General features: G+C 46.4%; 1 protein-coding gene across 2 annotated transcripts in view; it reads right to left on the bottom strand.

Moving 5' to 3' along the window:
- Positions 1-8197: 8197 nt before the first annotated feature.
- Positions 8198-22831, bottom strand: part of tes (testis derived transcript (3 LIM domains)) — a 56554-nt gene continuing 41920 nt past the window's right edge. For both annotated transcript variants that reach the window (XM_086009169.1, XM_086009170.1), the window contains exons 5-7: positions 17836-18051; positions 10715-10873; positions 8198-8807 (exon numbers count right to left, since the gene is read on the bottom strand). In XM_086009169.1, the coding sequence (XP_085865295.1) occupies positions 8616-8807; positions 10715-10873; positions 17836-18051 (567 nt within the window). In that variant the 3' untranslated portion in view covers positions 8198-8615. The remainder of the gene's footprint in view (positions 8808-10714; positions 10874-17835; positions 18052-22831) is intronic.

The raw sequence follows: 22831 nt of genomic DNA, 5'->3' as shown, positions 1-22831 counted from the left end.
CCGGAAATCCACCTCAGGCGTATCCATGCCGTCATGGCTCTCCACCCCAGGTCCGGTACTCGTGCGAAGGCATGTGAGGGGCCACAAGACAGACCCTCTCATGGAGCCAGTACACCTACTCCACGCCAACCCCCAATACGCATATGTCCGGCACGCCGACTGAAGGGAGGACACCGTGTCCATAAAAGACGTCGCCCCAGCCGGCATCGACAACAACCACGGCAATAGCGGCAACGATGATCACAGCAACTCTTACCCACCCACTACTCTTTCATCACCCCCGGAAGAACACCGACCAACGGCACCCCCACCAACTACCCCTTCAACAACCCTGGTGGCACCCCCGGCAGAGACCCAGGAGGCTACCGGGGACACCCAGCCGACACCCGCGGCACCGCAACAGCCACGTCGGTCGCAGAGGACTATCAAACCCCCGAACAGACTAAATCTATAGAAGGGGTGAATGTGATGAAATATTCATCATCATCACTGCCTGTGACTGAGATCGGTTTCAGTGCCATTTCCCTTCCCCCAGACCTCATTGTATTGTGTACTGGAATGTGCTGTATTGTATACTGGAATGTGCTGGAATGTGCTGTGTGTAGGGCTCCGCCCATACCTGGCCCCGTTTGTAGGCTGGCTCAGTCTGGCCTCAGCCTCCAGAAGGAAGACATCTCTCTCGCTTACGTGTTACGTTCTAAGTTAATAAAAGCCTTGTTTTGTTCTGCTAACTTCCAGTCTCGGAATTATTGAGGCACATCAATTTTATTAACTTATTTTTCAACACTATGGATCAACTCCTGAAACCCGAACGTTTGGATTTGGATCAACATGCTCCGGACACATCAGCACGCTTCGGACACTGGTTTGAGTGTATGGAATTCTTCCTGGACAATTCCGCAGCCGTCAAAGACGCTACGGACGCTGCGAGGATGAGACTCGGAATTCTGCGGAATTGGGTAAGCCACCGGGTTTACCCCCTCATCCAAGACGCCGAGACGTACCTGGCCGCCTGCGACATCTTAAAGGCGCATTACCAGCAGCCTACGAATGAGGTGTATGCTAGGCACCTGCTCGCTACCGGCGCACAGCGACCTGGGGAATCGGTGGAGGAGTTCCTAAGCACCCTGAAAATGCTTGGCAAAGACTGCAAGTGCCGAGATGTAAAAGCCGCAGTGTACACTGACGAGCTTGTTCGCGATGCCTTCATCACAGGCCTCAGCTCCACTTACATCCGGCAAAGACTGCTGGAAAAAACGGGGTTGGACCTGAAACAGGCTGCGGACACCGCGCGATCCCTGGATGTGGCCAAGAGAAACTCGGACGCCTACTCTTCAGCCCGCGCCGTCCACGCCACCACGTGTGCACCGAGGGCGCCGCCATCTTGGAAGGCATCTTCCCCGCCCGACAGCCCGACACCGGCTGGGCCCCGCTCTCCCCCCAGAAGCCCTACGACAGCCGCGACGCGTCAGGGACCCAACTGCTACTTCTGCGGGCAGCCAAAGCACACCAGAAACCTGTGCCCGGCGAAAGGCACCACCTGCTTTAAGTGCGGTAAGAAGGGGCACTTCGGGAAGGTGTGCAGAGGGATCCCCGCCGGAAAACCAACCGCCGGAAAACCCGCCACCGCCGCGTGTGCGCCGTGGGAGCGGCCATCTTGGACGCCATCTTGCCCGACCTCGTGGGGTCCGCCATCTTGTGAGCAGACAGCGTGGACGCCATCTTGTATCGATCAAGGCCCTACAGTGGCATCGGTCACAGTGGACCAGACCAGGCCGCACCCGCTATCCAGATCAATGGTGGACATCGAGGTAAACGGGTGCCGGGTTAAATGCTTAATTGACAGTGGAAGTACGGAGAGCTTTATCCACCCAGAACTGGCACAACAACTCTCCCTAAAGGTGGTCCCTGCTCAGGGTACCATCTCTATGGCTGACAAAACCCAGACATCGACCATTCTGGGTTACTGCACGGTACAATTGTGCGTTAACGGAACTATATATGATAATTTTAAAGTATTAATCATGAAGAATCTATGTGCGAGCGTGATCTTGGGCCTGGATTTCCAGTGCAACCACCAAAGCATCACGCTCAAGTACGGTGGGTCCCAGCCGCCCCTCACAGTGTGCGGTCTGGCTACCCTGAAGGTAAAGCCGCCTTCGCTATTCGCGAACCTTACCCCTAACTGCCGGCCAATAGCGACCAAAAGCAGGAGGTACAGCTGGGAGGACAGGCGGTTTATCGCGACCGAGGTAGACAGGCTCCTGAAAGAGCGCATTATTGAATGCAGCAACAGCCCGTGGCGCGCCCAAGTGGTAGTGGTAAGGGGTAGCGAGAAGAAACGGATGGTGATCGACTATAGTCAAACGATCAACAGGTACACCCTACTAGACGCCTACCCGCTACCCCGCATATCAGAAATGGTGAACCAAATCGCCCAATACCGGGTGTTCTCCACCATCGACTGCAAGTCAGCGTACCACCAGCTCCCTATCAGACCAGAGGACCGCCCGTACACCGCCTTCGAGGCGAACGGACGCCTCTACCAATTCCTCAGAGTCCCCTTTGGGGTGACGAATGGGGTCTCGGTCTTCCAGAGGGAGATGGACCGCATGGTCGATGACCACCACTTGCAGGCAACCTTCCCCTACCTCGACAACGTCACCATCTGCGGTGACAACCAGCAGGATCATGACTCGAACCTCGAGAGGTTCCTGAAAACCGCACAAAAACTCAACCTCACCTACAACGAGGACAAGTGCGTTTTCAACACCACGCGCCTCTGCATACTAGGCAGCGTGGTGGAGAATGGGGAAATCGGACCAGACCCCGACCGATTGCACCCCCTACGGGAGCTGCCCCTGCCCAACACTCCCAAAGCCCTGAAAAGGTGCCTGGGGTTATTTTCTTATTATTCCCAATGGGTCCCCAACTACTCCGACAAAGCCCGCCCCCTCTTGAAAGCATCCTCTTTCCCACTCTCTGCTGAGGCCCACGCCGCCTTCAAAAGCATTAAGCAGGATATTGAGCGGGCCACGCTACAGGCAGTGGACGAGAACACTCCATTTCAAGTGGAAAGTGATGCGTCTGACTTCGCCTTGGCGGCCACCCTCAACCAGGCGGGGCGGCCCGTAGCTTTCTTCTCGAGGACCCTCCAAGGGCCCGAGATCAGACACTCCTCCGTGGAAAAGGAGGCCCAAGCCATCGTGGAGGCAGTGCGCCACTGGCGCCACTACCTAGCCGGCAAACGCTTCACCCTACTTACCGACCAGCGGTCGGTAGCATTTATGTTCAATAATAAACAGAGGGGGAAGATTAAAAATGATAAGATTCTTAGGTGGCGGATCGAGCTCTCCACCTTCGAGTACGACATCATTTACCGGCCAGGGGCCCTTAACGAATCCCCTGACGCCCTCTCACGAGGGATGTGTGCCAGCGCCACCGGGGATCGGCTACAGACCCTCCACAACGACCTCTGCCACCCAGGGGTCACGCGGCTGTTCCACTTCATAAAGTCCCGTAACTTACCCTACCCGATTGAGGAAGTTCGGTCCCTGACCAGGAACTGCCGCACTTGCGCTGAGTGCAAGCCTCGGTTCTACCGCCCAGATAGAGCCCACTTAATCAAAGCTACACGGCCCTTTGAGCGGCTCAGGTTAGATTTCAAGGGCCCCCTCCCGTCCGTCGACCGCAATGTTTACTTCCTGAACATTGTGGACGAATACTCCCGGTTCCCATTCGCCTTCCCCTGCCCAGACATGACCAGCGCCACGGTCACTAAATGCCTCAACAGCCTGTTCTGCCTGTTCGGTATGCCGAGCTACATCCATACGGATAGGGGGGCGTCCTTCATGAGTGAAGAGCTACGCCAGTACATGCTGTCCAGGGGGATCGCCACAAGCCGTACCACCAGCTACAACCCCCGGGGTAACGGCCAAGTGGAGCGAGAGAACGGGACAGTATGGAAAGCAGTCACTCTAGCTCTAAGGACCAAGGGCCTCCCTATCTCCCGCTGGCAGGAAGTCCTCTCGGATGTGCTCCATTCGATACGGTCGCTATTGTGTACGGCCACTAATACCACGCCTCATGAACGAATGTTTGTCTTTCCCCGGAAATCCACCTCAGGCGTATCCATGCCGTCATGGCTCTCCACCCCAGGTCCGGTACTCGTGCGAAGGCATGTGAGGGGCCACAAGACAGACCCTCTCGTGGAGCCAGTACACCTACTCCACGCCAACCCCCAATACGCATATGTCCGGCACGCCGACTGAAGGGAGGACACCGTGTCCATAAAAGACGTCGCCCCAGCCGGCATCGACAACAACCACGGCAATAGCGGCAACGATGATCACAGCAACTCTTACCCACCCACTACTCTTTCATCACCCCCGGAAGAACACCGACCAACGGCACCCCCACCAACTACCCCTTCAACAACCCTGGCGGCACCCCCGGCAGAGACCCAGGAGGCTACCGGGGACACCCAGCCGACACCCGCGGCACCGCAACAGCCACGTCGGTCGCAGAGGACTATCAAACCCCCGAACAGACTAAATCTATAGAAGGGGTGAATGTGATGAAATATTCATCATCATCACTGCCTGTGACTGAGATCGGTTTCAGTGCCATTTCCCTTCCCCCAGACCTCATTGTATTGTGTACTGGAATGTGCTGTATTGTATACTGGAATGTGCTGTGTGTAGGGCTCCGCCCATACCTGGCCCCGTTTGTAGGCTGGCTCAGTCTGGCCTCAGCCTCCAGAAGGAAGACATCTCTCTCGCTTACGTGTTACGTTCTAAGTTAATAAAAGCCTTGTTTTGTTCTGCTAACTTCGAGTCTCGGAATTATTGAGGCACATCATTGGCCTCCTTGGATGAGACAGGCTTGACTTATTTGACCTGTTGCTTTACAAAATGGCATGCGTAATAACAAATCTTTGTGTAAAAAGTAGGAGCTCATTGCTACATTAATGGACGTTGCACTTATCCCCAAGCAGAACTATGCTGGTTTGTGCGGAACTCTAACTTGGCTCAAATGGTTATATCTCTCTGTCCTTGAAGCATTGTTTATTCAAAAATTATTTTTTAACCGTAAAGATAAAAGGCTGCACTGCACCAATATTTATATTAAGCAGTACCTGATGAATTACCTTGAGCGATTCTTTGCACTTCCAAGTGACTGGGTGAAGAGCAACAGAGAACTGTCTGGGAGGTGGTCAGGCTCTCAGGTAGAGGAACAGAGCAAGAAGAGCAGGCCCCAAAAAGAGACAGAAATAAATCTTCAATGAGGCAAGAGAAAAAAATTCACTAAAATTAGATGTTAAAATGAAGCCTATCTCTAATCTCAAGAGAAAAGATAACTAGCACCAATAAGATTGCCTTATGTGAATTAATGCTGATTTTTTTTAAGAAACTGAGAAACAAACTTATTTGGGAGTGGCTAGGTTACATAAAAGGAGATTTCATGCGGGCTAGGATGAAAAACATTTTAAATGATGGGGATTTTCCCATGTTAGATTGCCATAAATAGTATAGCCTGTACTGGATAGCAGCTGGAATGAATGAATCCTTTCCCACCACACTCTGCTCTCCTTCAGGTAAGCAGAAAGAACACTTATCCAGGTATTTTAGCCTAAAAATCGGATCGCTCTGCGCCCGTTTTACAGGCATAAAATGGCGCCTGAGAGTCCAATATGCCGGGCCACGTGCGCACGGTCATTCCATATTGGATTGGGTTCCGTGTTAGGCGTTCAGGGCTCATGCCAGAAGTATTAAAACACTCATTGGAATATTTAAATATGGGTCCTACACTTGTTGCTTTACCAAGGAGGTTGTCACTGAGATGTCCTCTGCTCCAGCCACAGCTCGAGCCTCGTATGGATAGCACTGCCTGTGGCTGTAAAAGGCCATCGTTGCCATAAAGCTTTATGCAACAGGCTCCTTCCAGGCTACAACAGGTGACATCTCCCAGTTTGCTGTTCACTGTTGCATTAGGGAGATCACCGATTCTCTCTATGCTAGGAGGAACACCTACATCTCATTCCCATGGACAGAGTGAAGCAGGACAAGAGCGCTAGGCTTCGCTCGCATTGCAGGCCATCAGAGTGCAAGGCGCCATAGATTGCTCACATTGCCTTGCCTGCTCCCCATCACCATCCTGGCATCTCCCTCAATGTCCAGCTTGCTTCTGACCACAGGCAGCACATCATGCAGGTCTGTGCCTGGTTTCCTGGCAGCAGTCATGATTCATTCAACCTGCGCCAGTCCTGTGCCACCTTTATTCCAACCAAGATGTCAGGTGAATCTCGTTACTGGGTGACAAGAACTATCCACTTCAAACATGGCTCAAGACTCCTGTCAGGAACCCGGGCACAGCTGCTATATGAGAGCTATGCTTCCACCCGAAACATCATTGAGCAGTCTGCATGCTCACGCAACGCTTCCGCTGCCTGGACCATTCGGTAGGAGCTTTGTAGTATAGCCCTGATCATGTATTAAGATTTGTGGTCGTCTGCTGCATGCTTCATAACTTTGCCATGATGAGGGACCAGCCCTCATCACCACCTGGGCAGCAAGAAGTGCAGGAAGAGAAGGAGGTGCACAAAGAGGAAGAGCAGGAATGGCATCGACCACTTGTCCCCCTAGCTGCCAGAGCACTAGGAAACCAGCTTGTCCCAAGAGCACTTCACATGAACCATCCCTCTAATCCCCTGTAAACCAATAATCCCGTTATCCTTTTCACCACCATCCTACCACCATCCGATTGCATTTCTTCAGTCCAGCCTTATGGGTCTAGCCCTCACTTCACTACAAATTCAGAAAAAAATCCAGCAACTCAATTCCATCTGTTTAACAAGAATAATTAAAAATCATACTAGTGCAACCCCTTAGTGCTTACCTTGTGTACTCGTTTACCTATCCTAGTGCTGTTATGAAGTATTTTCCCAGTGGCTACAGCTTGGGAAGTGGAAGGCAGCTGAGCATCCATTGAGGACACATCAGATGCCCATGGTGGACAACCTCTAATAGGACCCCGAGGGCCCGGCTGCAGCATCTTTGCGTTGGTTGGGGCAATGTGGCCCAGCTGGCTTTGCGGCATTAAAAAGGGCACTGGTGGAGTGGATAACAGGGGAGCAGGTATGTTGTAATCGTGAGAGGACAGCAGTTGTCTCTCCCACAGAACCAAGGTCAGTCTCCTGGGAGTGAGCTGCTGCACTCGTGCACGAAGAGTGCAGGACTGATGTGGTGTTCTGGAAACCCCCGTCAACACTGGTCCTCGGAGCCAAGTTGACAGCCATATGATGTTCCATGGCAGCAATGTGTGCTGCCACGGAAGCGGTTAAGAGGCTGCATGACCACGGTCATGTTCAAGGCGCTGGCTACTCTCTCCATTTTGGACAGAATGGCCTCTATGCTTTGTGCGAAGCCCCTACACAAGTTGGAGCCGACTCCTCCATGCTCGGAGCCATAGCGTGACGGCTCACTGGCAGGCTTCCCAGTGCACCTAGCCTGTCCTGGTGTATGCCCATCAGCCTATTTCAGTAGCCCGAGCCCTCAAAGCCAGCATCTGAGTCCTTGTCGGCAGAGCTAGAATGTAATCTCACCCTCCGGTGAGCTGGCACCTGTCCCCCTGCCCACTTGTGGACGGTGATTTCATCACGTGAAGACCTCTCCTCTAGCCTACCCACTAAAGTGCGCACAGTGCCAGTCTCTGAGCTGGTGCTTGCTAGGGTCAGATTGAGTGATGCGCCATCTTCAGGAAGGCTGGGACAAGGGTTAGCATTCAGTGTGAAGGCAGAGCAGAGAGAGAAGTGATTGGTTAATGCAGCTGCACTTCATCATGCAGACTGTGTAGGGAGAGATAGAAGTGAGAAGGGGGGGAAAAAAAAAGTGAAGGTGTGAAGAAACCCAGTGTGACGTCTCCTCCAGCGTTGACACTTGCCATGCCACCTCTCTCCAAGAGGGGCTGGGTGCCTTTAAGTGTTGTCAGTGAAGCCTGATTCCCCCCCCAAACAGGCATGCAGCCAATGAATAGCGCTGGCTGTACGCCTGACTCATGATAACGAGCTGCCAGCATCGGCTTAACAGGGGACGCTGTGAACAGGTGCGTGCAGCGTGCACATTTTTGGGCGCGATTGAATTTCTAGGTGTGTCTGAGCTATAATGATGCCCAACAGAGAAACGCATGTACTGAGAGAAACAGATTGAACGGAATTTTATTTTTGAGCCCAAGAAAGTACACAAGGCACACTTTTGCCTGGAGAGATATCCTAAATATGAAAAAGGAATGTCATTTCAGATATTTCTATAGAGATTTCCAACTTTGATCTTCAGATTGTACAGATCCCTTTTAATGAAGTATAAACTGAATTTTCAGTAAGAGAGGTGACTTCACTTTAATACATGTGCTGTATATAGACTCCTTAGTTATGATTATGCAACTTAGTCGTCCCTTTCAATGCAATTTTCATTCATTAGCAAATTCTTATATTTTGAAATTAAAGAGTAATTCCTCAATTCACAATACACCAGTACTAGAGTCTAGATTGTATAAATTGAAGAAATGGAACATTGTAATCAATGTTTAAATTTGATGCCGTTAATCTCTCCACTTCTTTAAGACATCAGCTTCTTCTTGCAGTCCACTGAGCAGAACAGCATTCCCTCCACTGGCATGAACTTCTGGCCGATCAGGCATTTGCCACAGCAGGAGCACAGGAAGCAGTCGGGTGAAGCGTGCCAGTTGTAGCTCCCATACGTAACGCGCTGTGCCTCTGGATCAATGATGTTATGACAACCCTGGCACACCTAAAAATCAGACATTGATGCAGAGAAAGAAATTCATAGTTGTACGGAATTCACATTGGCATCTTTCAAAACCTGGCTGGTAGTAACGTGCAAGATTTGGATATTTTGTTCCCCATGGCGTTCTCGCTCCCTGCTGCCAATTAGCTCGCGTTCCAACCGCGTGCACTTTTCTCTGACCTCCTCAACTCATTAAAAAAAGCAGCTCCGAAGAAATGTACAATTGCCATAAGTTGGCACTCCCTCAGTTTTCTCAGAAAGTGTTGTGTTAAATGGCAAAACCCACGAAGAGCAGAGTCGTTCTAAAATTTGGAATTATTAAAATGTATAGGATCACAGAAAAACTGAATTGGTATCTGTTACCAATTTTGGGTCTGCAGGTGACAGTTGTAAACCAACCTCAATTACTTCACACACTTTCACTTAGTCATAGAGTTATACAGCACAGAAAGAGGCCCTTCGGCCCATCGTGTCCACACCGGCCATCAAGCCCTGTCTATTCTAATCCCATTTTCCAGCACTTGGTCCGTAGCCTTGTATGCTATGGCGTTTCAAGTGCTCGTCTAAATGCTATCTCTCCCCAAAGAATTAGAAAAGATAATAAACCACATGCCTCGCCCCTTTTGTGGACTGATTTACTTGTTTTTGACATCACCTTTCTTTCTAGACAATATCTAACTGTAAAAACTGATCTCTTGCATCTTAACTCCAACCCAAGGCCAGGGCCTTCCCCATGCAGTCTCCTGTTTCAAATCTGACTGACTACCCACAAGTCTCTTTTTTCCTCCTGTATTCACAAGAAGTGGAGGAACAGTGCCTCCAACTCCTTGTCCATTTAGGGATTCACCAGTAGGTCTGTCAACCAAATCGACTACCCTCTCTCCCAAGAGTATATCATCAGCAGACAGCTCGTGCTGGGCTCATATGAATAGAATTATCCGCATTTAATAGGTGTGGATATTTTGTCAGGCCGTATGAATGGAAGTAACAAATAGTTTCATGTCCCTAGTTGTTGTGGAAAACTTTAAATTAATACCTTAACCACCCCCTGCCCTGTCTCAGAGGCTAGAACCTGTGTAGTTTAGACCTTTACCAATTCAGTTTGTTATAAAACAACACTTTAGCATCTCATTTGCAAATTTTTGCCATGAAACACAAAAAAACCCCAAAAAATCCCAAATGTGACATTATCCGATAATAACTTTTTAAATAGATGGTAAAATGTTCAATTAAACGTGATGCGGTACACAAGGATTTAAGGTGATTGGTAAAAGAACCAGAGGCAACATGAGGGAAAACTTTTAATGCAATGAGTGGTTAGGAATTTGGATTGCACTGCCCGACAGGGTGGTGGAAACAGATTTAAAAGTAGCCTTCAAAAGGGAATTGGGTAAATACTTGAAGGAGAAAAAAGTTGCAAGGATATGGGGAGAGAACCTGGGAGTGGGACTAACTGGACTTCTTTTTGAAAGAGCCGGCACAGACTCGATGGGCTGAATGGCCTCTTTCTGTGCTGTACTATTCTATTATTTAATGCCTCACTTTGTTCATAACTTTATCAATAACAGAGCCATCCATACTCTTTCCATATAGATAATTACCCAACTGGAATATTTTTAAAAGAGAAGTTTTTTGGCATTACTATTTGCACTTTCACATCAAAATCGAGACTGGATCCAAAAAATATATATACACACACAAACAAAAGTACATTTACAAGACACGAAGGGCCAAAAATATCTGTTCACAAATAGTTATGGCAGCTGCATTTTTAGTAAAGGTTATACTGAAAATCCCTCAAGTCTCTAAGAATAAGTAAACCCCAAGGGCGGGATCATTCTTCCATATGGCCATTTGCAGCTTTGTAATCTCCCAGTTATAAACTCAGACATTCTGGCAAGATACATTACCGCAGCATGAAGCTTCACATAGCAAGGTTTGCAGACAGGTTTGTCATTCACCATCACATAAATTTCTCCAGCTAGGACACAGTCACATTCGAAACAGCAGAAATGCTTCAAGTGCCAGTTCTGGCCTTCAGCTTGGGTATACTCATTGCTGAATATTAGCTAGGGAGTGAGGGAGACATCAAAGAACAGGACAGTAAGTGCACAGGATGCAGTTTTATATTGTAATCACAATATATAGTCAGTAAATCTGTCTGTGAGGTATTAAAATCACAAAAGTGGATGCAGTGCAAGTGCTAGAATATAGTCATGTTCAAAAGTAATTTGCTTAATTCACATTATCCATTGCGCAAGGAAAATGGAAGCAATCCTAAGTGCAACATTTTCATATTGAATGAATAAGCTTTCACAGACTTTTAATTGATCTAGAACCAAACACCAAGGCCGCGATTTCGCCGACTGAGGTGGGTATGGGACGGCCGGGGTCGGTGTCGCGGTCCCAGCCCACTGCAGCTCGCACTCTCCAAGTGATTTTACATTGATTGGGCTTGTTAAGCCCACCCTGCGAGGTTCCCGGCCAATTAAAAGGAAGCGGGTTTGATGACACATCATCAGCTTGTTTCCTTAAAGGGGCCATGTCCAAATTGATCTGGACAGTTCTGTTGTCAGTGTTCTTCAGCATTGAGCTGCTGCAAACACTGACAAGGACTGCACAAAGGTGCACGGCTGCACCCAGGCTATCCCATGGCTCCCTCCATATGGTTATGGATGGAGTCACAGCATGCAGGGAGGTTCTCTTCCCTTCCCATGGGCGGAAGAGACCTCCCCAGGAGATCAACGCAGCGTGGTTGCACATTGCACAGGTGGACACAAAAAGGAATGTCGTCAGGAGGACCAGGCTGCAGTAGATCACGAAACGTTACTGCCAAGCCACACTCAACCTCATCCTGCTGTGCCACTCATCACATCCCCATCACTCTGCCTTCCCTTCTCTACTCCTGCACATCCTTACTCACACCAAACTTACCTTGCACCTCCACCCATCCCTCTCTATCTACATTATCACTTCCCCATTTGACTAGCCACACTTCGTATTCACCCTCATCCTACTTTAAGCATACCAACTAACAACACACAAGGATCGACAGCGCCGACAGACTCGACACCTGGGAGACACGCGTGGAGGCGGGTTGTCAGCGGGTTCCCTATCCGCTGTCAATCTTTGCTATTTTGACAGTGGACCCGCCCTCTGAGCACCGGCAAAATTCAGCCCAAAAATATTATTGTGTTTTATTATTGAGACACAAAGAAACGCGAGGGCACACCTGGCACCACCAACTTGGTTCTCATATACAGACAGACCTTATTACAAACCCAGGTTTGAAACTGTTTTTTTGACAGTAGAGAGAGGGGGTTGGGAGTAAGTTCTGGAACTGGAACCTAGGACTGGTAGAACATGAAAAGTGGAGCCATGGTATAGATGGCCCAAATCATTTTGATGGAGTAGGCTACATTCTGGTATGTCAGAATTATGTGAATGACAAGTTAACAATCAAATGTTCTAGTTGTTCTGCATGGTGCGTTGGACAGCAGTAATAAAGTGACAAGAGATGCTCAATAAGAAATCTGTGGGACTCGGACAACAAGGATGACGAGGAGGTGCGTGTGATACAAGGGGTCAATGCAGAGTTGATCTTCACTTTACATGTTTCCAAATTCACCTCTTTTGCTCCACATCTCTCCAAAGCAGTAGCTAGGAGTCTACCCACAGAGAGGAAGTCCAATTATCTGCACTTCCTAATGGCTGGTTTGCTTTGGAATGGGTTCCCTGTCTGTGCTCTCGGCCACAGGAAATACAAGGCCCAGGAAAATAAGAGAAAGAGTGCAACAAAACCTTTAAAAATAGAATGCAACAAAACCGTTCCAAAAAGTTATATTAATGCAACATGTGACTCTCTTTCTAACATCACTACTGCATTGCAGAATCCCAGGTATCACAAAGCTTTTAATTTCTGGACAATGATGTGGCATATATTAATGGATTGCACATGGTAAATTGGAAATCAGTGGGCCAAGAACATGTTATGACGACTTGGGCAGGGCAGCTGGCAGATGGGCAGAACATGCACCACAGTGCCACCTGCAGTCTGAGGCCAGCACTGAAAGTCATAAGTAAATGGAAGTATTTTGGGTTTTACTTGTAAACCCGAGGGGTTACAAGAAATCAGCATGACAAAACAGGAAGTTGCATCTCTTATGGTGCTGCTCATGGTAATTCAGAAGTTACTCTATTGCAAGGGGAAAAGGAAGGCATTGCTGCCATTTTGAAGTAGGAAAGGGTTGCACAACTACACTGGTAGAATTTAGAAGAAGAGAGCCCTCTATAGACAAGCGTTTGATTGTTTTTGGAAAATAAAATAAATTAATTGGTAGTTTTCTATACCCCACTGCAGGTAGATGTAAACACAGTTGCATAAATAAATCTTCTGCGTATAATATGAGGGACCTTTATGGTCATCTGTTTAAGTTGTGTTTTTTTTATAGTTAACATCAAGAAATATACAGAAAGATGAAGCCCATTTGTATCTTTCCTTCTTTGCCAAACACCTAAGTACTTAGTGTTTCAAAAATGTTCATGTTTAAATGAGGAGTTTTATTCAGAACCAAGCTGGAACAATACATTCTTTCCACAACTTGCTACTGTGTATATGAACAATAATTGAGTTGAGCTCTCAATGTAAACATGAGAGAGAGTAGGCTGTTATAATCATTTACAATACAATACAAAATATAAAAATATACTCCTTCCCTTGTCAACTGTGTCTATGTTTAACTCGTTTACTGTAATTGTGGGAGATTAGCTAATATAAAGTATACAACATTTTTCCTTTCAGGGATACCTCAGGAAAAAAAGCTGCTTATAACAATGGTTTCCCTGTGGATTTCCATCTACAGCGATTTTCCATTTTTATAAAAAGTGTAGGAAGCGGTGGGGCTTACAATCAACAAGTCCCGACATGCTGTTGTCATTTATGTCTCTTCTAGACCCATCTTTTGTTTCTTTACTTGTCCCATTACTATCTCCTTTTATAACAACAGAAAATGCTGGAAAAACTCAGCAGGCCAGGCAACATCCGTGGAGAGAGAAATAGAGTCAACGTTTCAGGTCGAAACCCTTCGTCAGGACTGAAAAAACACAGGAAATGAAACAGATTAAAAGGCCAGTTTGGGGGCTGGGAAATGGGGATGAAAGAACAAAAAAGAGATGTGAAGAGAAATTAAGAGGTATTCAAAACGAGACGAGATGGTGATGGGACTAGTAAAGAGACCATCTCCTTTTGCCTCACACCATCATCCCCTTTGTCTTTTAATCTCTCCTGCCTTCCACCCTATCACAGACCCTCCCTTTTGTTCTTTCCTCCCCTCCCCCCTTTCCCTGCCTCTGCACTTGCTTAAAACCTGTTACATCTCTAACTTTTTTCAGTTCTCACGAAAGGTCGTTGACCTGAAACGTTAACTCAGTTTCTCTCTCCACAGATGCTGCCCGACCTGTTGAGTGTTTCCAGCATTTCCTGTTTTTAAGTCCTGGCATGCTATGTGAATAGTCAGTCTTTCTCACCACCAATGCATGCTGGGAGCTGTAGGCTGCAATAGGACAGGTTTCCCATCAGGCCGTAATAGCTCTGGGAATTGCAATGAGTTCCAGTCTGAGGCCTCTCATATAAGCATCCGATGAAAAAGATTGTTACAGGCATTTAATATAGAAAATGCTAATATATTCCATGTTTAATTATTATTTGTACTTTGAAAAAATGCTACAAACCTTGGCCTAGAAATTCAGTGGGCTGCGCCACCCATTAGCGCCCAAAGAGGGCACTTAGTGGGTTTAACGCCACTGGCCACGCCTCCCGCTAAATTTAGCGGGACACTACTGGCGGCGCTAGCCGTTAGCGCTGCGCCGCTACCGATGACGTCATCGATGTATGCAGCGCCCCGCTACCACCCCAATCGCGAAATTTGGTAGCGCCCCCTGCTTTAACGCCGGTCGCAATTTGCGACCGGTTCAGGGGGGCCTACCTGCGGCGGTAGAGGCGCGGAGCGGCCATTTTTTTTGCTGGCCGCCTGCCAGCACCTCTCCACGCCGCCGTCCCCGGCCTCCTGAGCCCACCCCCGCCCCCCCCCCCCCCCCCCCCGGCATTATGCCGGCTGAGTCCTAGGGGCCCGGCACTTCTCGGTGCCGGGCTCTTTTGCCGGCACTCGCGATCGCCGATCGCGCTGCAGCAGGCCCCTCCCCTTTAAGAAGGGGAGGAAGGCCTGCAGTACCACAGCACGCCGTGCCGCAACATGTGGCGCTGCGGCACGTTGCGCTGCGATTTTCAGTTGCAGCGCCCCAAGAGGGATGCGGGGTGCCTCAAGTAGCGCTGCACTTCCGTCTGGGCGCTGAAACTGAATTTCCGGCGGGCATTTGCGACTCCTTCCGGGGCGGTACTTCCGGCGCCCTGGCGAGACTGAAACGGGGCGCCAGTGAATTTCTAGGCCCTTATCTCTAGTCCTCGGTTTAGTAAAGAACTCAAAATGGTAGCAAAAGGATTTTCAAAAAATATGGAATAATGTAATTTGTACCCCTTTGTGAGAAATAAGTGAATCTGTCACAATTTAAATCATCAGAAAGTTTACACTTTAAGTAGCTGAGATGTGACTTGTTCCTTTAAATTTGGTTCCTACTAGCTAGCTTTCCACAAGGATGCAGATGGCTGTCTGGCACGCAAAATATCACTTTAAAGGAATTATTCCTATCCAAGTACATTTGAATTTTGAAGCAAGTAGAAGTCACTTTACATGAACTACTTGTTTTGTCCTGAAAACTATCAAATTAGTGAAGTGCTTTCAACCAGACTGCGGACTCGCACCTGGGCAGGGGCAGTGGCAGAAAGGAGTTAAGGAAATATCTCTTTCGTCTGTGGATGTTGGTTGATTTAACTATGGAAGGCACCTTTTGGATTTCCTATCTTCCAGTTTTCAACTTCAAAGGATTTGAGAGATTCATTGGCAGCAGTGTACATCAGTTCTACTGTGTACCACAGCTCCTCTAGAGGTGTTCTCATAATTACTTCATCTAAGAGTTACAGCACAGGCTGTAGTCCAGGTTTAGTAATATCAGTAGAGCTAGCAAAGTGCTGCGCCCTTTGTTGTTTGTGTAATAGAGGAGAGAGGGTGAGTTACAAGCTCTGTAGAAATAGTGCCTTGTCCCTTCCTTCTGCTCATCTGCTACTTCTAATAAACCTGTTCTGTCGTTTACAGCCTAAACAGCAATCTGATAGGTATTTTTACTTTCTAAAGTCTAGGCGATCATGAAGGGGCTGGGGTCATATCTAGTAAGCTACATACAGTTATAAGGGTTTCCGTTTGACCCCTAGACAATGCTATATTACCAGATCCTGGTGGAAACCCATCATGAACAATAGCTGTAGCTCCAGAAGCTGCCAGTTTTCAACTAACAGTCAATGGCCCAGAACTTCGGGTCTCAACGGGTGAGTACGCACGGGGTACTCACCCATAGGCCCAATGGAAGTGCCGGTTTCCTGCATGCACTGCGCATGCGCGGGAAACCGGCACTTCCGTTCCCCTGAAAGAAGGGGTTCAGAGTTCGAACACGTGCGCGGGAGAGGCTGCATCGAACTTACGTTTTTTTTGCAGGTTTTCCCGGGAAGGTAAGTCTCCAGAAGTTAGACATGTAAAAAGCAGTCACAAGGCCTGCTTTTTACAAGGTAAGTGGTGAATTAATTAAAATTAAAACATTTTTTCCACAGATTTATTATTTTTAAATACTTTAAAGAAAGGTAAGTTTATTTTTAGCCCCGTTAGAAAACAATTTTATTTTCAAAAATTTAAATTATTGTTTAAAATAGTTATTTCATGTAATTTATAGTTTATTTAAAAAATGTGATTTAAAAAAAAAATTATTTGAAGATTTAGTGATGTTTTGGGGCCCGTAGTATTTATAAGTTTTGACAGCCCTTCCTGTCAAACTTATGAATGAAGCATTCCCTGCTCCGATTGGCTCCCCATGGCCCACGTGATCCCAGGGGACGCATCGAACTAACTGTGCCCCTGGGATACGCAAGCACTGCGCGCCGGCAGTTGGAGGAGGCTCAGGATCGCAATTCCACGGGGGCCCACAGCTCAACGGCCGGCGCGCAAGGTAAGTGCAGGTCGGGGGCTTGCACCCACGGGAAGCCCCCGACCCGAATTTCTGGGCCATTGTGTATGTAAATTTGCACTCTGGTTGCTAGAGAAGAAGGGATCACTTAAGGAAGTGGTCTTTGGCACAAAGCATGAGAAATATCTAGGTAGTTTCGAAACGCAACAGGTTTCTCTTGTTCGGAGAGTTTGTCACAGCTCATGCTTTCTTTGTTGTTTTCATATGCCCTTCATTTATGATTTATTGCTGTTTTATATGAAATTTGAGCCAATCATATGCAAGAAATTTGTGTATACAGAGGAAGTATGATTTGACAAACAACACGTATATAGGCACAGCTGTATAGGCACATTAACTCGGTTTCTCTCTCCACAGCTGTTGCCTGACCTGCTGAGTGTTCCCAGCATTTTGTGTTATTATAGACACAGTGTATACATTTAGTGCCTCTGTCCTTACACCGCTCAGGGTGAGTCAGTGAATGTGGTGTTATGATATACAAGATTATTGGGGCAAAAGCAGAATATTGTTTTTTATTGAATTGTAGTTTGCGATTTTCAGCAGCGTTTTGGTAAGCACGTATATTTTGCTTTGAAATTTGTAAATGACAACTCAATTATTAGATGTTTCTCAATGGTTATGTTTTTCTAAAGTAGCTAAAGTTGGAGGTAGGTACTTGGAGTTTTGCATCTTGGGATTTGATAGCGGCAGTGGATTGCTGTGAGCTTTGTAAGAATTAAAATAGGGATTCAGAAGTTATCCTTTATACGATCTTATGGTACATTAGCTAAAAGGTAATACACTACGGTCGCAGAGTAGGTCCTTTATGTACAACTGGGTTCTTATGATACTGCATATAGTAAAAAAATATTGAAATTGTACATTTTCTTTTGTTTTATCAAATAAAAGGTTTTTTTGTTCCTACCTCATCACAGCCAGCACAACGAGGCTTCTCAGTGTCACAGTAGTGACGACCACAATACAGTTTGCCCTTCTTCCAAAAGTAGATCATATCCACAAGCAGTTCATTGCAGATGCAGCAGACAAAACAAGAGGGATGCCACAGCTTGTCATAACCAGCCCGCTCCGCGTATACAGCTGGGTCACCCTCCTTCATGTTCAATTTACAACGGAAGCATGCCTAAAACAAGAACAAAATCTCACTCAGCAATTCAATAATCAGAGTACAGGTAATCGCTGAAAATGTGAAGATTCTAAAAACGAAATGAAGGCACTCAGATGACATCACAAAAGAATAAGAGTGACTGGAGGGGTTAATCCCAGATAGAGCATTACAGGTTTGAACACACGGAGTACTTGTGTAGAAATATATGGTCCAGTACTTTGCCCACGTGGTCATACTTCATATCGAGATAGCTGGTGTTGTCAGGCTATTCAATCACAGGGGGAGAGGAGAGAGGCAGGAGAGGGGAAAATTATCGCCGAGCCCAATTCTGTCCCTCACCAGACACGCATACACATGAACATTCGAGCAGAGATTACTGGAGAGATCAGCAGCAAGAATCCTGGCTAGTTTCCACCCCCCCCCCCCCCCCCATCTTCTCTCCCTATCCCAAGGGCACCACGGCCAGTTTTAGCTCCTCTACTGCTGCCCAACTGAGAAGTGAACTTAACAAGATCTAGGATTGAACCCAAGATTCTCCTGATCTTTATGGCTTTGTGCACAACACTTGGTGCATTTACCAACTGGCCCTTAAAAAGTTGGTCTTAAAACACAAAAAGATTATAGTAAATCAGCATTTTGATTACAGCCACAGAAAAGAGAAACATTTTACTTCAAAATTTCTTTCACTTTGTTGTATTATTCCTGTCAGTGCCCGCTTACCTCCGTGGTAGTGCTCTCACCTCTGACACAGAAGGTCGTGGGTTCAAGCTCCACTGCAGGGGCCTGAACCCATACTCTAGGCTTACACTTCAGTACAGTACTGAAGTGCTGTATTGACAGAGCCGCTGTCTTTTGGATAATATTTTTAACTTAGGCTTTATCTGTCTGTTCAGGTGGATGTAAAAGATGCTACGGTACTCTTCAAAGAACAGCATGGGATTTCTCCCAGTGTCCTGGACAACATTTATTCCAAAAACAGATCGGATTAACCGATTTATCTCAGTGCTGTTTGTGGGACCTTATTGCACACAAATTGACTGCTGCATTCACCTATGTGATAACAGTGACTACGCATCAAAAGGTAATTGGTGGTAAAGTGCTTTGGGATGTCCCGAGGATTTGAATGGTACTATATAAATGCAAGTTTCTTCTTTCATTCTTTTATGTGACAACAGATACTTGGAGGGACCTTAAAAGTCAGTAATTCTTGCAGAGTCACTCGGAGTGATACTGGGCACTCCGACTGCTTGACAAAACAACTCACTGGCAGTCGAGCAAATCAGAAGCTGCAAAACAATGTTCTCACAGCAGCATGTTAGGTGCACCATAGAGCACATATACCAGAAACGCTGTCTACGGAGTTCACGGTCCATCATCAAAGACCCTACCCACCCCAGCCACAGTCTGTTCGCCCTCCTGCCATCTGGGAGACGCTACAGATGCATTCGCACCTGTACGACCAGATTTAGGAACAGCTTCTTTCCCAGGGCTGTCATCCTACTGAACTCCACAAATAAACTCTAAAGCATGCACATCTGCCAATGCACTTTATTATGGTCATATTTATGTTAATATACTACAAGCCAAATGTATGTTGAATGTTTAAATGTCTTAATCCAAATGTACAATCTCGGGAGCCGCAAGCCTACATTTCGTTGTACTGCACTTGTGCACTAACAATGACAATAAAAGTTGATTTGATTTTGATTTGATTAAAACATTGGGCGTGAGCTTTGTCCTGTTGTTGGGCTGTTGTTGTGTTGACAATGACAATCAGTCTATTGCATTCGGTTACGAACAGCCAATGTCTTAATAATTGTTACATTATCATTACAGGTTTATGAACGTAATCTGCAGTTGATTACTGGCAAACTGTATATCCAATCTAGATTATGGAGTGATTATATGGTCAGTGTAAACAATCCACAGAACTTTGCACTAGATTAGATACTTTTATAATTGGTCATTCAGAGTCATCCAGAAGTGCTGATGGAGAGGGGGTTAATGAGCGTGTCACTAAATGTTCCATTTTAGCAAGGAAATCAAAATATTTTATCAGAGGGATTTATAGGGAAAGAGTAATCTAATGTAAAACATGAAAATATAGCATTATGATATGCAATAAATCACACAAGATAGGCTAATCTAGTGTTCATTCCCTTGCTTTAGTAAGAAATATTTTACTTCAGGTTTATTGGTGAATGGTTTCAATAAAAATTTAGCAGCAACTTTTACAGAAAACTGCATTATCTATTAAAGCCTCATTAAAAGTGATTACTGTTAAAGGCCAGAGGTCCTACTCCCTTATCCATATCCAGTGACTCATGCTAGAAGTGCATGTGGATATCAGGATCAATTGTGTTGCCTCCACAGGGAACAACTTGCTGACTGTCTCACTCATTGTCGAGACTCAAATTTGAAGAATGGCCATTTTGGTGATATACTGGAGGGGATTGCGGTATCCTACCCCAAGCAAGGAATCAACGCCTTCAGGAAGAACTGGGGGCAGGAACAAAATTAGGCAAAAAAAAAACTATTAGTTCCATTAATGACTTCTTACAAAAAAATACCTAATTTCACACCTAAATCTGTATTGCTTCAACCACATCGTGAATTTTAAAAACAATTTCAGCAGAAACACGAACAAATCTGGATCCTTTATTAAGCATAGAACATAGACATTTGTTCCCAGCCCCATTAAAACTATTCAAAAAGAACATTAAAAGGCTGTTACAGCTGGTATGGGAACAAGGCAGTTTGCTAATTTCGGAAGATTTCTCTAGCGTGTTAATGCTGAATTTGTTTTCCCATGTTGAAGGGCTAACTGCAAAGAAAATAATGGAAACAATGTCATCCATCCAAATCCCCGGGTAGGCAGTTCCTGTTTAAAGGAATGATTAGCTTCCACCAAAGATTGGACTAGATCATATTAAAATAACTATAGGTAACTTTTAAAAGCAATACTTAAAAGATGAATAAAGGATTCACAACATAAAAGTGAATATCATTTACAATTGTTGATTTGCAATACATGTTGTTGAGATACCGGAGTCCGTCCGGCACGGACTCGAGGGGCCGAATGGCCTCCTTCTGTGTCATTATGACTCTATGACGTAAGACTCTGTGGATGAAGCCGTGAACATGCCAAAATGTTTCATTTGGGTGAAAATAAATTCAAAGAATTTATAGCTAAAATAATAATGGGCGTGGGTAGAATATAGTTTTGGGGCCTTTCAGTTTCTACTCACGAAATCGTTCACCCACCCCCACCCTGTTCTTTGGAATGGAATGGGCTGGATTGTCAGACTGAAAGCGAAGTACCCCCTCTACTGGCCATTGGTTGTAACTACTGACAATTGCTCATAGAAATTGAAGTGTGTTAAATTTGCTCACTGTATTCAGGGCACAGTGTCTGGGGGGTAAAGATAGTTTGCAAAGGCTGAAATTGAATTCAGGCAATTGGATTGGCAACAGGGTGAATACTACACTGCACACAAATATTGGAAGATAAAGATTATTTGGTCCATCAAACCCATTTTTCCGTACAACTCTATTTTTGCATATGAATAAGGAAGAAACACGAGAAAGTATTTTAATTACTGCCCTTCTTTAGGTGTTTAACTTCTCATTAAATTTTCTATTTGCTCTCATGCTTGTTGTGCTGTGATGCAGTCCTTTTGTCTATACTGCAGATTGGTCAGCTAGAACGCGAGAGAAATACCTCTATAATTCTACAGAACTTTCACACAAATTGTAAAATTTATTGGCCCAGATATTCTGATCCCTACCAGGTGGGTACGTGCTGTGGACCCACCCGTAGGGACATTGGAAATGCCGATTTCAGGCATGCACAGCGCATGCGCTGAAAACCGGCATTTCCGATCAGTCAAGAATGCTCCCGACAGATCCTCTGGTTGTCCTGGAGAAGGGCCTCTGCGGGCGGATAGTTCCGCTTTCTGGAGACCCTCCGCCCGCAGAAAGCCCTTACAATTCTTACGCCTGGTAAGGCCTGTTTTTACCAGGATAAGAGTTCAAAAAAGTTTTTAAAAAAAATTTTCACTGATTTATCATTTAAAAATACTTTAAAAAGTTTATTTTTAGCCCCGTACTATTTTTTTCAAAAAATTTAATTTTTGTTTAAAATACTTAATTTATTGTAATTTCAAGTCATTTAAAAAATGTGATTTAAAAAAAAAATTTATTTAAAGTTTTACTATGTTTTTGGGGTGATCTCCATTCATATATTGGACAGGTCTTCCTGTCAAATGTATGAAGGGAGATTCCCTTCTGTGATTGGCTCCCCATGGCCCACATGATCCCAGGGATGCTGTGGACTACATGCGCCTCTGGGACACGTGGGCCCTGCGCACTTGGAGTGGCCCAGGAGCGGAAGCGTGTGCGTCCCGGGAGCCCTCAGGTAAGGGCGCAGATTTTTCCAGATCGCAGGCCTCCGCCCGCGGGAGGCCTGTGATCGGAAAATATGGGCCATTACAACTGGAAGGAAAAGCCATGGATTCACTGGATACCAGTCTGTTGAAATATACCAAGGAATACCCGTAAATATTTTAATTTTCAGAATAATGTGGAAAGTACTGGAGAGGCTTAGGGGGAGAAATTGGCATCTTTTGCGCCTCCGGGGAGCGTTAACGGGGCGCTACCGGCTTTGTGACCGGGCGCGGTGAGAGTACCAACGCCCGCGAACTTCCCCTGCAGCTTAGCGGCGGCGGTAAACCCTAATGCCACGATCTCCTGCGTCCCGAAGATCGTGACGTCATCCGGTGCATAGTGCCCCGGT

The sequence above is a fragment of the Somniosus microcephalus genome, chromosome 16 (genome assembly GCF_052327205.1).
Source record: "Somniosus microcephalus isolate GS21.2 chromosome 16, FLI_Smic_1.0, whole genome shotgun sequence".
Taxonomy (NCBI): Eukaryota; Metazoa; Chordata; class Chondrichthyes; order Squaliformes; family Somniosidae; genus Somniosus; species Somniosus microcephalus.
The sequence above is the reverse complement of the archived record's forward strand: the minus strand, read 5'-3'. Positions and strand labels throughout refer to the sequence as shown.